Source organism: Schistocerca nitens, chromosome 2, assembly GCF_023898315.1.
Source record: "Schistocerca nitens isolate TAMUIC-IGC-003100 chromosome 2, iqSchNite1.1, whole genome shotgun sequence".
NCBI lineage: Eukaryota > Metazoa > Arthropoda > Insecta > Orthoptera > Acrididae > Schistocerca > Schistocerca nitens.
Genome location: NC_064615.1, coordinates 370,733,336 through 370,746,899, shown reverse-complemented (window position 1 = coordinate 370,746,899; position 13,564 = coordinate 370,733,336). Strand labels below are relative to the sequence as shown.

At 40.8% G+C, this 13,564-nt stretch overlaps 1 protein-coding gene across 2 annotated transcripts in view; it reads right to left on the bottom strand.

Annotated features, from left to right (window-relative positions):
* Positions 1-13,564, bottom strand: part of LOC126234407 (actin-related protein 5) — a 171,606-nt gene that overhangs the window by 31,890 nt on the left and 126,152 nt on the right. For both annotated transcript variants that reach the window (XM_049943096.1, XM_049943097.1), the window contains exon 9: positions 3,636-3,816. In XM_049943096.1, coding sequence (XP_049799053.1) covers positions 3,636-3,816 — 181 coding nt within the window. The remainder of the gene's footprint in view (positions 1-3,635; positions 3,817-13,564) is intronic.

Sequence of the window (13,564 nt, the reverse complement as noted above, 5' to 3'; positions counted from 1 at the left end):
TGCTTACCTTACCGCATGAGGAGGTAAGTAGCACAAGGTCGGTTACCATTAGCTGGTGGCCATGGTAAGATGAGGAAACTCTCAACACAGTCACAAGCTGTTTTGTGGAACTGTTTCCAGAACTTCTTGCCATTACTGATTTACTAGAAAGTGAAGCAAATTAAAAAGGGTGGTCAATAAGTAATGCAATCCATTTTTTCCCTCAGCCAGTTTTGGTTGAAAAAATGCATAATTTGTTGTGGGACATTGTGAAATATTCCTGCATCAGTGCCTCTAGTTTCATGAAGTTTCAATAAGTGGCAGTGCTATAGGTAGCCTTCAAAATGATGACTCTAAGGGAGTTGCATTCGAAGCAGAGAGCTGTCACTGCATTTACTTTGGTGGAAAACTAGAGCATCACATATATTTATAGTAGGTTGCAGAATGTCTATGGAGACCTGACAGTGAACAAAAGCATCGCAAGTCGTTTTGGTGAGGCATCTGTCATCACCGCAACAAGGTTGTGCAAACCTGTCCAATCTCCTGTGTGCTGGCTGCCCACACACAGTTGTGACACCTGCAATGTTGGAAGGTCAGACCACACTCATGTGAGGTGATCGACGGATCACAATCAAACATACTACAAACTAAGGTTGAGGCCAGGAGGATTACGGGAACGTAGGATTGTAGGGAAAGTTACCACCTGTGCAATTCAGAAAAGCTGGTGTTGGTGGGAAGGATCCATATGGCACAGGCTGTGAAGCAGTCATTGAGATGATGGGTATCATGTTTGGCAGCGTGTTCAGCTACAAGGTGGTCCACTTGTTTTTTGGCCACAGTTTGTCGGCGGCCGTTCATGCGGACAGACAGCTTGTTGATTGTCATGCCTACATAGAATGCAGCACAGTTATTGCAGCTTAGCTTGTAGACCACATGACTGGTTTCACAGGTAGCCCTGCCTTTGATGGGATAGGTGATGTTAGTGACCAGACTGGAGTAGCTGGTGGTAGGAGGATGTATGGGTCAGGTCTTGCATCTAGATCTATTACAGGGGTATGAGACATGAGGTAAGGGATTGGGAGCAGGAAGAATAGTAAAGAGAACTATTTTGCTCCTGAATTAGTAAAGTAAGACAAAATGTAAGTGAATAACAATGAAGAAGAAGATAATGACTAAACAATACTAAGAACTAACAAGAAGTCATGTAATGAGGCAGGCAGCTCCATGCAGCCTCGTGTGTGTGTGTGTGTGTGTGTGTGTGTGTGTGTGTGTGTGTGTGTGTAGGACATACTATTTGGTCTCAAGTGTGCCAAAATTCAGTGCCATGCCTCTTCACTCGGCATTCTTCCATCACATGGCACCGTATTTCACTCTGCAGAATTTGAAAGTGTATATTTTGTAATGGAAGCCATCACAAATATATTCAAAACTGTGGAAATTAAAATGTTCTATGGTGCCTCTCCTGCTTCCAGTCAGCTGGTTTGACATCCTACCTCCCTTAAAAAAAACTCACAATTAATATGGGGTGGGGTTATTTGTGACCAGGAGACTAAGAATTCTTCAGAAAATTTGCACTGTTTATTGCCTATTAGCAAACAACTTTCTGTTTTGCATGACCTAAAATTAAATACAGAGAACATAAAACCAGTAAAGGCAAGAGACAAGCAAGACAGTACACATTTCTTCAATCCTTAGGTCCCCGCATTTTTTTCTCTAATCTTATTACAGCTTTACACCCTCACACTTTCTTTTCTGCCAAAGAATCTATTACCTCTTCAAAGTTCGTTAAATGTTGTCGTGTAATACTGAAAAAGCTGTTAGTAAGTATATTACCCAAGACTTAGATGGTTTCTATTTCATTGCACCTATTTCGTCACTATCTGCTAGACAAAATGAAATAGGCCTTTCTAATATTGCAGCAGTTGTAACAACACCAAATAAGCGAGATTGTTTTGGTACAAATGGTCATTTTTATCTACCTCATTTACGTAAATAACACAACGGAATATAACTGATGAAGTACCAAAATCAAATGCCTATTATGCGTAGTACAAGCAAAATGTTTTATGTTAGGGAAATAGTTTCACATTTTGTTCATTCGCTCCAGTTCATGAGATCAAATAGTAGTAGCATTATGCAGTATTTATATAAATTTGGAATCATTATATTCTTCCACATAATCTGTATGACATCCCCGTTTCTTTTCCTTCCTCGTTGTAACAAACAATCTTTGTCATTGCTAATTCTGTATCTGCTCCTGCCACTGTCAAAACTTATTCTCCGGTTAACTTCGCTAACACTGCCAGAATCACCATGATTATTCTCCAGTTAGGCATTATTAAATGTTTGTACAAAGCGTTTTCTGTGCTATTCCGAGAATAGAACTTAAGCAGCTGCTAACCAGGAACAGTACAACTGGCCCTTGGTAGTGAAGCGATTAGGCAAAAATTTTCTGTCAAAATTTCATTTTCTTGGATGCACCAATAAGATATATGCAATCTTTCTTACTTGTTATTCCTGTTAGTCATTTATTTTCACCCTGTTAGTCTGAATCTCTGGATTTTGCTAATAATTATAGCAGCACTGATTAGTCGCACACCCAATCAGCCACATAACCACATAAACAAACAGTGATTGGTATTCACCAGTTCATTTGGCTCAGCTCTTATAGCCCCATTCCCTTTTGTCTGTGGGAAAGTTTTTTTTTATTTCTTGATGCGACGGGGATTCCACTGGCAGAGACATCAAGTACCTTATGCACACATTATAAAATCAACTTATGATTTCGTTCAGAAATCAACTTAGAATGTGTTCGAATGTGTTCAAAAACCATCACGGACACGTTTCAAAATATTATTCATAATCGATAGACCAACGTGCATTGGATGCTAGGCGATTTGTGAAACAAGGTTTTCTTTCTTCAAGAATATGAATCTAGTGCCCCCTGAAATTGCCACCCAGGACACGTACCCCAGTCTGCCCTCCCCTAGATCCAGGCCTGGCTCCATGTGGTGGTCACTTGAGAGGTTAAAGTACTCCATCAAAGAAAGAGTGGCTATGGCACACTAAATGTTAGACTTGATAATTTTTAGAACAATAAAAAACAAACACAAACACTCAGTCCCTCAATGTGTGGGTGGAGGAGGTGAGGTGGAGGAGGGGGGGCAAGCTAAGCTCAGTACAATTATGCTCAGGTACTGCATGCATTGTGTGTGTCATACCAAGAAGCAGTAACAAAGTAGAAGTAAAATAAGAAAGTAATAACGGTTTCATAATAGTGCCCTACTGATGCACTAGTTTTCAATACTGTTCCACATTGATCTACAAAAGCACCATTCAGTGACATTGTGAATTGTTTGTCTTGCTTCACACTGTACTTCAAGAAACTTACTTTGACAAGTTATAGTTAGCTTCCTTGATGGACCTGGAATGTTTCAACATATTCCAAATTAAATAAACAACTGGACAACGGGACATTCACTACTTTCTGTAAAGGTCCATACAATGCCACATATAGCAGTCTTAAATATACAGCACTATCAGTAAACAGACACATTACACTAGCCCTACAACTGTTACCAATGTGTACAAATTTTGAACTAGGGAACCAACTGACTAGCAAAGATCTGATAAATACTTCAAGCAACAATGTTCACCTTATTTATTGCCTTGTACACATCCCAGTCTTCATCCCGCATGCCAAATGTGTCCTCACGTTTGTCCTTCCGAGCCAGTTGGCTAATGAGTCTCATGCGCTCCTGTGCTGCAGCAGTTCGTCGGCGAGCCAAATCTTGTCTTCTCTGTCGTCGAGCGGCCCGTTTCTCTAGCATCTCCTTCCTGCAGCATACATAAAGATATGAAATACTCTGTTGTCTCCATAAAAAGTGACAGAAATGGTGGGCAGAGATATTAACGTACAAATAAATTCCTGCATTCATCAATCCCAAAGTGAAACAAAGCGAAGCTGAAGTAATTAAAATGACTGTGTTTCAAATATTAAAATCAGTACCTACAAACCCCATATATTTTCTCCTACTGTGACAGTTCATCGACTTGCTTCGACTTGAGCATCTTTGAAACAAGCTTCTCACTCTTTTTAATATGCTTTTTGACTGTGAGCTATTTTTGACAAGAAGTTCTGCAAGGGTGTCAGCAGTATAAACACTCACAAGGAACAATTACATCTCTTCTAATTATTCTTCAGCTGCGATAAATGTTCTCTCAAAATGGCAGTGGTTATCCTACAAATATGTGGACTGTACTCAAGTGAGCACTGTGGAAGGCAACATTTTAAGAAGCCTTTTCTTGTATATCTGTATGAACTCTATATGAACCCTAGTGTGGGATGCATGAAAATTATTTCTACTTCTTGTATCTACATCTGCACCTACATCTACATGATTATTCTGCAATTCACAATTAAGTGCCTGACAGAGGGTTCTTCAAACCACTTTCAAGCTATTTCTCCACCATTCCACTCTCAAACAGTGCAGGAGAAAAAATGAACACAAATCTTTTCAAGTGAGCTCTGATTCCTCTAATTGTATGATGATCATTTTTCCCTATGTGGGTGGATGCCAATAAAATATTATCATGCTTGAGATAAAGTTGGTGATTGAAATTTCATGAAAAGGTCCTGCTGCAGTGAAAAATGCATTTTAATGACTGCCATCCCAATTCATGTATCACACCTGTGGCACTCTCTCCCTTATTCTGCAGTAACACAAAACTAGGTGTCCTTCCTTGAACATTTTCAATATCCTCTGTCAATTTATCTGATGTGGATCCCACACCACACAGCAATAGCACTCATTACTTTGTGAGTAGAAAGAACTAGTTATGTTTCACAACAATGATATTTCCTGAATCTGTGTTGGCCATTTGTCAGTAACTCATTTTCTTTGAAGTAATTCATGTTTGAGCACAGTGTATGTTTCAAAATCCTACTGCAAATTGATGTCAATGACAAGGGTCTATAACTCAGCAATTTCCTTTCTTGGGTATTGGTGTCACTGGTTCAACTTTCCAATCTTTGGATACAGATCTTTCTCGAGTGAGCAGCTGCATATGATTGCTATTGTATAGGCATACTGTGAAATGAACCTGACTGGTATACAATCTGTATCAGAGCCGTGCCTTTTTTAAGTGCTTCTTATACCAAGAATATCTACGTATAAGTCACTTATGTTGGCAGTTGTTCTTGGTTCAAATACTGGAATATTTACGTCTTCTTCTTTTGTGAAAGAATTTCAGAAACCATGTTTAGTAATTCGGCGTTAGGGGCACTGTCATCAATAACATCACCTCTATTATAACGCAGTGAAGCAATTGATTGTGTCTTGCCACTGATGTACTTTACATATGACCAGAACCTCTTTGGGTTTTCTGCAAGATTTCAGTAAATTTCAAGCTCCTGTAAAACTTCGCTAGTCTTCAGGATTGTGTGTTCTTCTAAATCTTGCATGCTTTTTTCATTGCTTCTGTAACAGTGTTCTGACCCATTTTGTGTACCTTGGTGCATCAGTACGACCACCTCTTTTTAATTTATTTGGTATACATTTCTCAACTGCTGTAGCTTTGAATTCAGACCACATCTGGTCTATGCTTACACAGTCGGACTGGGAGGAGTGGAGGCTGTCTTTAAGAAAGGCACTAAGCGAATTTTTCTCTCTTCTTTTAAATAGATGTCTTTTGCTTTTATTTTCAACGGTTTTGCATGTTATGGTATTCAGTCTAGCTACAACAACCTTGTGGTCACCAATCCCTGTATCTAACATGATGCTCCCTATCTGGTCAGGATTATTTGTTCCTATGCGGTCAAGTACATTTTACATACCCATTTATACTTCAAGCGGGCTTCTGAAATAGTTGTTCAAAATAACTTTCTGATAAGGCATTCAGTACAATTTCAGATGACTTTTATGTCTACCACTGACTTTAAACACATATTTTTACCAACACATCAAGGGCAGATTGAAAACACCTCCAACTAAAATTGTATAAAGGTGGTACCTATTTGAAATGAGGGTCAAGTTTTCTTTGAACCTTTCAGAAACCATGTCACCAGAGTTGGGGGGTCGGTAAAAGGGAACCAATTATGGGTTGTATTGCAGTTGTGAATTACTGAATTTCTAAGTTCATCCGAAACTTATTCCTGTTATTAACTACAAATACAATTATGGAGTATATGTACTGGTATGTAAATGGTAAGTAAATGCAAAAGGGTTTCTGTAAGATGTCCAGTTAAAAACTGATGTTTTTATTGCACATTTCTGTAGATTAAATTCTTTTTCATGTAAGCTGCACTGTCTCAAAATATTACTGAGCAAAAGTATGCAAAAAATAGTAGCAATCACATTTCCATGCCAACATTATGACGATGGTTTCAAATTGCAAATACAGCAGAACTAAGGTTTCTCGTTAAATAATCCAAACACTGGTGACTCCTCAGTTTATTATTCACTTGGACACATCGATGTCCACACATAGAGCCTCATCTCTACTTTTGGTTCTTTTATCAAACAATGAAAAATCCAGGATGAACTGTAGCAGCATCATGAACAGGGTAGTTTCTACTCATCATATAGCGGAGATACTGAGTCCCAGAGACAGTCACGAATGAGCTTTCAATCTACGAGGCCTTTGTTGAAAAATCACACTGCACGCTGCACGTGCGCGCACGCGCACACGCACACGCACACACACACACACACACACACACACACACACACACACGAGTGAAACAAGCTGCACACTGGAGTGAGGGCCTTTCCAGCAGTGTGCCTGTCATCCTTAATTAGGAAGTTCAGGTAACTGTCCAAACTGTTCCCAGCAGTTACAGAAATCATATTTCTTTATCCTGATCCTTCCTATAGATCATAAATAACAGGTTATATCATTGGCCTCCAAATGTGGCTTAAAAATATTTGTTGGTTGGTACTCACTACCAAGAGAGTTCTGTGCCTTTTTTTTTTTTTTTTTTTTTTTTTTTTTAAGTACTTTGACTACTACTAGACAAAGCTTGGACGTTTTCCCTGTTTTGTCCATGTCTTCTTCAACTACTTGTATTGTCTGCACATTGTTGTCTATCGTCTCCAGAACAGTGAAGCTATTGGAGACATCTAGACTAAAGCTAGCAGACATGTAGCATCTCTTGAACCCTTTTCTTGGTCTCGCAGGTTTGACTGAAGTCCCGTCATCTACCCTATTCTTAACTGCACTACTGCCAACTGCAACTCTCAAATGTTTTAATTCTGCCTGTACTATTGTCATATAAGCTTCACGATCAGTTGCCCACGACAGCACCCAAGTCACAGACTGACCAGCGTAACTTCATCCCATATGAGTGACCGGTGTAAGTTTCACAATGATCAGACAGCTTCAATGACAACACTACAGTCTGAAAAAAAATATGATTCTCTTTATATAAATGAGGCCACACACTTTGATCTTCAGGAAACAGTCTTTGAAAGCTAATCCAAACCCAATGATTAGTAACTACCTGCCAATGAGCCATAAATTAAACGATCTGTTGCTGCTGTATGGCCAGTGGTCAATGTATGTATCATAGCGTTTAGAATCCAGTAAATCTGCCATTATGAAGAGTTGCTACTTCTCGGCATTGTCCGTCTGTGACACAACCTATTGTTCTCAAATGTCAACCACCATTGCTATCACAGTTGCATGGCTCTCCTGGTCAAAAGTGAGATGAGTGCTTGCAGGCAAACAAGACATTACTTTCTTTAGGTTCAAATGGCTCTGAGCACTATGCGACTTAACTTCTGAAGTCATCAGTCGCCTAGAACTTAGAACTAATTAAACCTAACTAACCTAAGGACATCACACACATCCATGACCGAGGCAGGATTCGAACCTGCGACCGTAGTGGTCGCTCGGATCCAGACTGTTGCGCCCAGAACCGCACGACCACTTCGGCTGGCACTTTCTTTAGGGCTCCCTGGTTCTGTATGCTTGCTACTTTCACATGATCCCCACATGTCCTGGTATTCAGGAGAATGATACAGACCGAGTTTGGCGAGAGTGTTCAGCAGGCCTTTGTATCAGTTCAGACAGCCTCCACAAGGCAGCATTGGCCACACTCCTTGGGGTCTGACGTTAGAAACTGTCAGGCTGACCACAGAATTCTTCAGACCTAGCAGTTCATTGCCAAAGTCTTCACACCTGCACTAATAGCAGTTACTTTGGCCTGCGAGAATGATTAGCTACCATCAGCTGGCCACCATCACACCATCAGTGCGCTGTCTCGGAAGCATACAAGGCCACATATACATTTGCCTCCACTATACTGGATACGAAGACATCACGAGTTGACACCAGGCCATGACAAGCAGGACAAGGGCCTATCTCGACTCCAGCTTGCAGTATCAGTAAAGACTCTGACTGTAATCTGTCAATCTTGCAGCAACCACCCTGACCTTTTCTTCGCCCGCCAATCGAAACTGCAGAGCCTGGTCGGGTGAGTGGCTGCAACTTCCTGATATACTGAACCAACGCTCCCCCACCTTTCGACAATGGACCATAGAAGCAGCCCATTACAAAATCAAAATGTGATCACTGAAGTGAAGAGAACTGGTCACCATTCACTGAAAAATGTAAATATAATCAATAAATAGTGTCTAACAACAGAACGATGGTAGAAAATGACTAGGATATCTATGCTGAAGGGCATGCTCTGCCTTATATTCGGCAAATATGTCAGTGTTAATTTAAGGCCTTCAAATGCTCAACCCATATAGCAGGTCACTGAATAGTTCCAGAGCTCAACATGTTCATTAAAATGCCCACACAGAAATAAAGAAGTAGCAGCTGTGACAGCTGTGTGATGAGTTCAGTACGGGAATGTCTGGTCATATTATGAAACACAAGCACTAACGCAGTATCTGTGAGGTAATGGTGAGGGAGGGTAATGAGAAGTGATATTTATTATTAGCCATTGATTATTCCAATTACTCCTCTCAGTACAGATACTTTAGCTTGAATTTTGTTTCAGTCAGGAGTTTTGTACAATCAGTATGTTTACTTATGTAGAAATGCATTATTCCCAAGCATAGCAGCACAAAACTGGCATTTCAAATAAATAGCATCTTGGTAGCAAAAGTAGAAAAGGTGTTTAAGGAGATGAAGACTCTGAAGGCATGTGGAATCCATCATTTGCAGGTAGAAGTGTTGGAGAGTTTGGAAAACAGGGAAGGGAAGAAACAGCCTACCTCTGTAGTGGGACATATGACACAGAGGAATGTCCTGATGACTTTCTTGCGATGGTAATTATACCAATTGAGAAAAAGATAAATAGCAAAAAAATGTGTAGAGCATAGGATTATCAGTCTAATTTCTCATGCAGCTGAAGTGTTGCTGAGAGTGCTGACAGATAAGCTCTATGGAAAATTTGATAAATCGATTGGGGAGGAACAGTTCAGATTTAGAAGAGGAAAAGGAACAAGAGTTGCTATTGGCCTGTTAAGAATCGTAGGGGAAAGTTATATTTAGAAAGGTAGAGAAATTTATGCTGTTTTCATTTAATTGGAAAAACAGAAAGTAAGAAAAAGGATTGAAGATGAAATGTTGGAAGAAAGGAATATTCGAAGGGGTGTTGCCTCTCTCCTTTTTTTTCAGCTTATACCTGGAAGAGATTATTGCCAAAGGCTTAGATGGAGAAAGATCAGCATGTATCTGTGGGAAGAGAATAGAAGGTATAAGAACTGCTGATGGCATGGTATTAGTGGGAGAAAGCGACTGATCTAAAAGATCTAAATGGAGCTTGTGTGGAATATGTGGTGAGAATCAATACATCAAAAACAAAAGAGTACGGTGATCAGCAGTATGGTGAGACTGATAAATATTAAGGTAGAATAAGTTATTACTAGCCAAGCAGGAGCAATTAAATATCTTGGAAATACTATCACTGAAAACTTGAGATGCATCACAAGGTGAAAACTCTCAGTGGAGTGAAGGAGGCATTCAATAGAAAGAGGAGATTATTATGTGTCAAACTAGATAAAGATCAGAGGAAAAGGCTTGGGCAGAAACATAGACACTGAGTTGAAAGGAAAAAGGCTACAAACATTTGAGGTGTGGATATGAAGGAGAATGGAGAGGACAATCTGGGTGGAAGGAGAGAGTAACTAAAGAGTGCTGGAAAGGATTGATGAGAGAAGACTGCTCCAGGTTATAAGAAAAGGAAGAACTGGATAGGACACTCATTGAGACTGAAGTACTTGCTAACAGATGCTTTGGAAGGGCTAGTTTGTGGGCGAAGATTGAGAGAAAGGAGAAGGTACAAGATGACAGATGACATAAAGAGAAGAAGAAATTATGCACACCTGACAATGATGGCAGAAGACAGGAGAGCATGAAGAGTTACCAAGTGAAAACCTACTTTGGGTAGAACACTAATGATGATGATGATGATACAACAACACTGAATAAAAATACAGGTCTTCAGCATATGAAGGATTTGATTTTGTCTTGGGTTCTCCCTCCCCACTGACACCCCCCCCCCCCCCGTCCCCCACAAAAAAAAATCCCTCCTCCTTTCCCACTACACTTCCATTCTCAAATTCTCACTGGTAAAATGAGAGTGCTTGTGAGAGCAACAGACCCTTCATCTAAGCTATCCAAAAATAAAGTAATTCTGACTGTTCAAAAAAGACAAGTGCTTATGGTACAAACATAGAATTTCAGTGTGTATCTCAGAACAGATGTAATGGAGTGAGCTTCAAATAATTTGTATGCTCCTACACATCCATACATAATCTAAATCATAAATATGATTAGGAAACACCTGGGTGGAATACCAACAATGGAAGGAGTAAACTTAATTGGTTGGTTGGTGGTTCATGGGATTAAACATTTTGGTTATCTGTACCTTGTTCAACTCGTAGTCAGCAACAAATTGATCAGATTGTGATAGTAGGCATGGGTGGTAAAACTGAGGCACTGAAAGGAGTATTGATACAAGAGATGAGACCAAATTTGAAGATAGGTACATGGGTCAGACCTGTCTGCAGGTCAGAGCAGATGAGGACTCCCCCCCAGGGGTCATCTGCAATGAGAGACACCTCATGCACTTCTAACCCCCACCTAACTCAATGTGTGGTAAGACAATAATGGAAATAAATGATTTCATCTAGCTGAAAGATCTGCAAAAACAGAAGTGAAAAGGCTAAAAATTTAACGAGTATCAGTAGGACCAACAACAGTAAAACAAGATGAGAGGAATAAGCAGGTCAGTAGGTTGGTGACTGAAGTCAGGTGCCCTTATAGGCTCAGCGTACAACAGGGTGCATCCTTCCCCACAACCATCCCCCCCAGGACATTTTAGTTCCAGTGTTACAGATGGAATAGAACCCATTCTCTCAGATGTAGCATGAGAATCTATTCTTTTGTCATCAGCTAGTATCCAGGATAAGGATATGGTGCTGTCATCATTGGATCATTGGATTGTAATAAGAAGGGGCACTCCTAAAAATATAAAATAGGATGCAGAAGAAAATAAAAAGGAAAAAGAAAAAAGTTCACTGCATCTCAAATAAATTACAACAGTGTTAAATGGGATGACCAGGATGCCTGGCAGAGGATGTAGAGTTGAGGGGCCTCTGGGCCCAGAGTGTGGTGGGAGACTCCCTAATCCCTATCACCCCACCCCACCCCACCCCACCCCACTGGGTACCCAAATAGTTCTGGGTCAAAATGATAAAAGATATGACAACAAAAATGCATGATTTGTATTTTAATGGAAGAATACGAATTCATCAGAAAAGATCCAAGTGGGGCTCTAGCAATGGAACCTTTGAGCTGGTGTGAAGCCAAGGCTGCAGACAAAGAGCTGTACAAAATGCAGAAGTCATCAACGTACACCGCACGGTTAAACACTGACAGATGTCACTAGCTAATTGAAGGTAATAAGGAAGATCGTGGGATGCCATCCTCTTGGACCCTTGGGGAGTTAAGGGACATACCAACACAAAAGTGAAGCGATCAAATAAAAATTGACGAATAAAAATCAGTAGGGTGCCTCGAGAGCCCCAGTCACTGAAAGTGTAAGTGAAATGCAATGGCGTACCAAGCTGTGACATTTGCCTTACGTAGGTCAACAGCAACTGTAATGAGAGGGTGGTGTTTAGAAAAAGGCTGCTGAATTGACGTTTCCAGGCTAACCAGATGGTTGGTAGTGGATCATTCCTCTCAGAAATCACATTGTTAGGGAGACAAAGGCAGAGGGGGGGGGGGGGGGGGGGATGACTCAAGCACCCAGCAAAAATGCCACACTACAATCCCTCCAAACATTTTGTGCATAACATGTTTGTGAGGCTTATCAGTCAGTATCTGTCAATAGACAGCAAGTTTTTAACTAGTTTACGGATTATAGTGAAGATGCTATCTCCCCATTGTGAAGAAAAACACCTTCTAGCCAAATACGATTGAGGACCTGAGTCAGGGACTAGGGTCATATCACAAGACAAGTCAACAGCCTGAAGCAGTTGTCTTTGCGTGTTTGAAAAGTAAAAAAGAGGATGACACAGTTGCAAAATGAGGAGACAGTTGTTGTTAAGGAGACAGTTGTTGATCTTCGGCAGCCCAGTAGACTATGAGGTTTGGCCCACCCAGGATGATAAGGCATATCTTCCCAAGGAGGAGACTTTGCACTCCCAGCACTCCATTTTACTGCATTTAATCAGATAGCGGAACTGCTCAAAAGTGATGAGGACGGTCTGTGAAGGATGTCACTTGTGATGTTGCAGGGTTCTTCGAGGATCATGAGCAGCTGCTGAAATGTCTTTGGTCCTCCATGATAATTGCTGCTGGTGGTGTTGGAGACTCATAGAAAGTGAGATAGTCATTTCAGTGATGAGGGCTATCACACTGGGGACAACCACCACCTTGCAATGCAATCTGACAGTTAGCCCTTTGGAGAATCAACATTTTATTTCATCCATCTGGCAGTGACAAGGTGACAGGATCACCAGAAAACAACCACTATCACAATGATTGTGGAATAGTGTCCACTGTGACACAGCCAACTAACTGAAGAGAGTGTAAAAGATGAAATTGGTTGAGAAGGGATGCCATAACTGAAGGGATCAGATAGAAGCTGGTTAATCAGAAGGCCACTACTAAACTAGGTAGTGAGGCACATTGAAATACTCAATTAGGAGGGGAGACGGGGAATGGGGAGGGGGATGGGGAAGGGAGGGAGGGGGAGAGAGAGAGAGAGAGAGAGAGAGAGAGAGAGAGAGAGAGAGAGAGAGAGAGAGAGAGTTGTCAAATCAAAGCCACTATATTAAGCTGTGTATGTCCACTGTCCAAGGACAAATAAATGTTGCGAGGAATGATCACTTGGTTCCTTCGCAAAATGCTATTTGCTTCCAATTTGGTACAGAAAGGAATCTAGTCATTTGTGATACCTGTGCAAACCAAGATACAAATCCATACAGAAGCTCTCTAGGGCCCAGTACAGAGCCCAGTATAGTTGCAACAAAATGAACGGTAACCTGAAAGAGTTAGAGAATGGTCAGCAGTGAAACACGTTTCTCAAAGAGCAAAACAGGTTGCAGAACAGGATGAC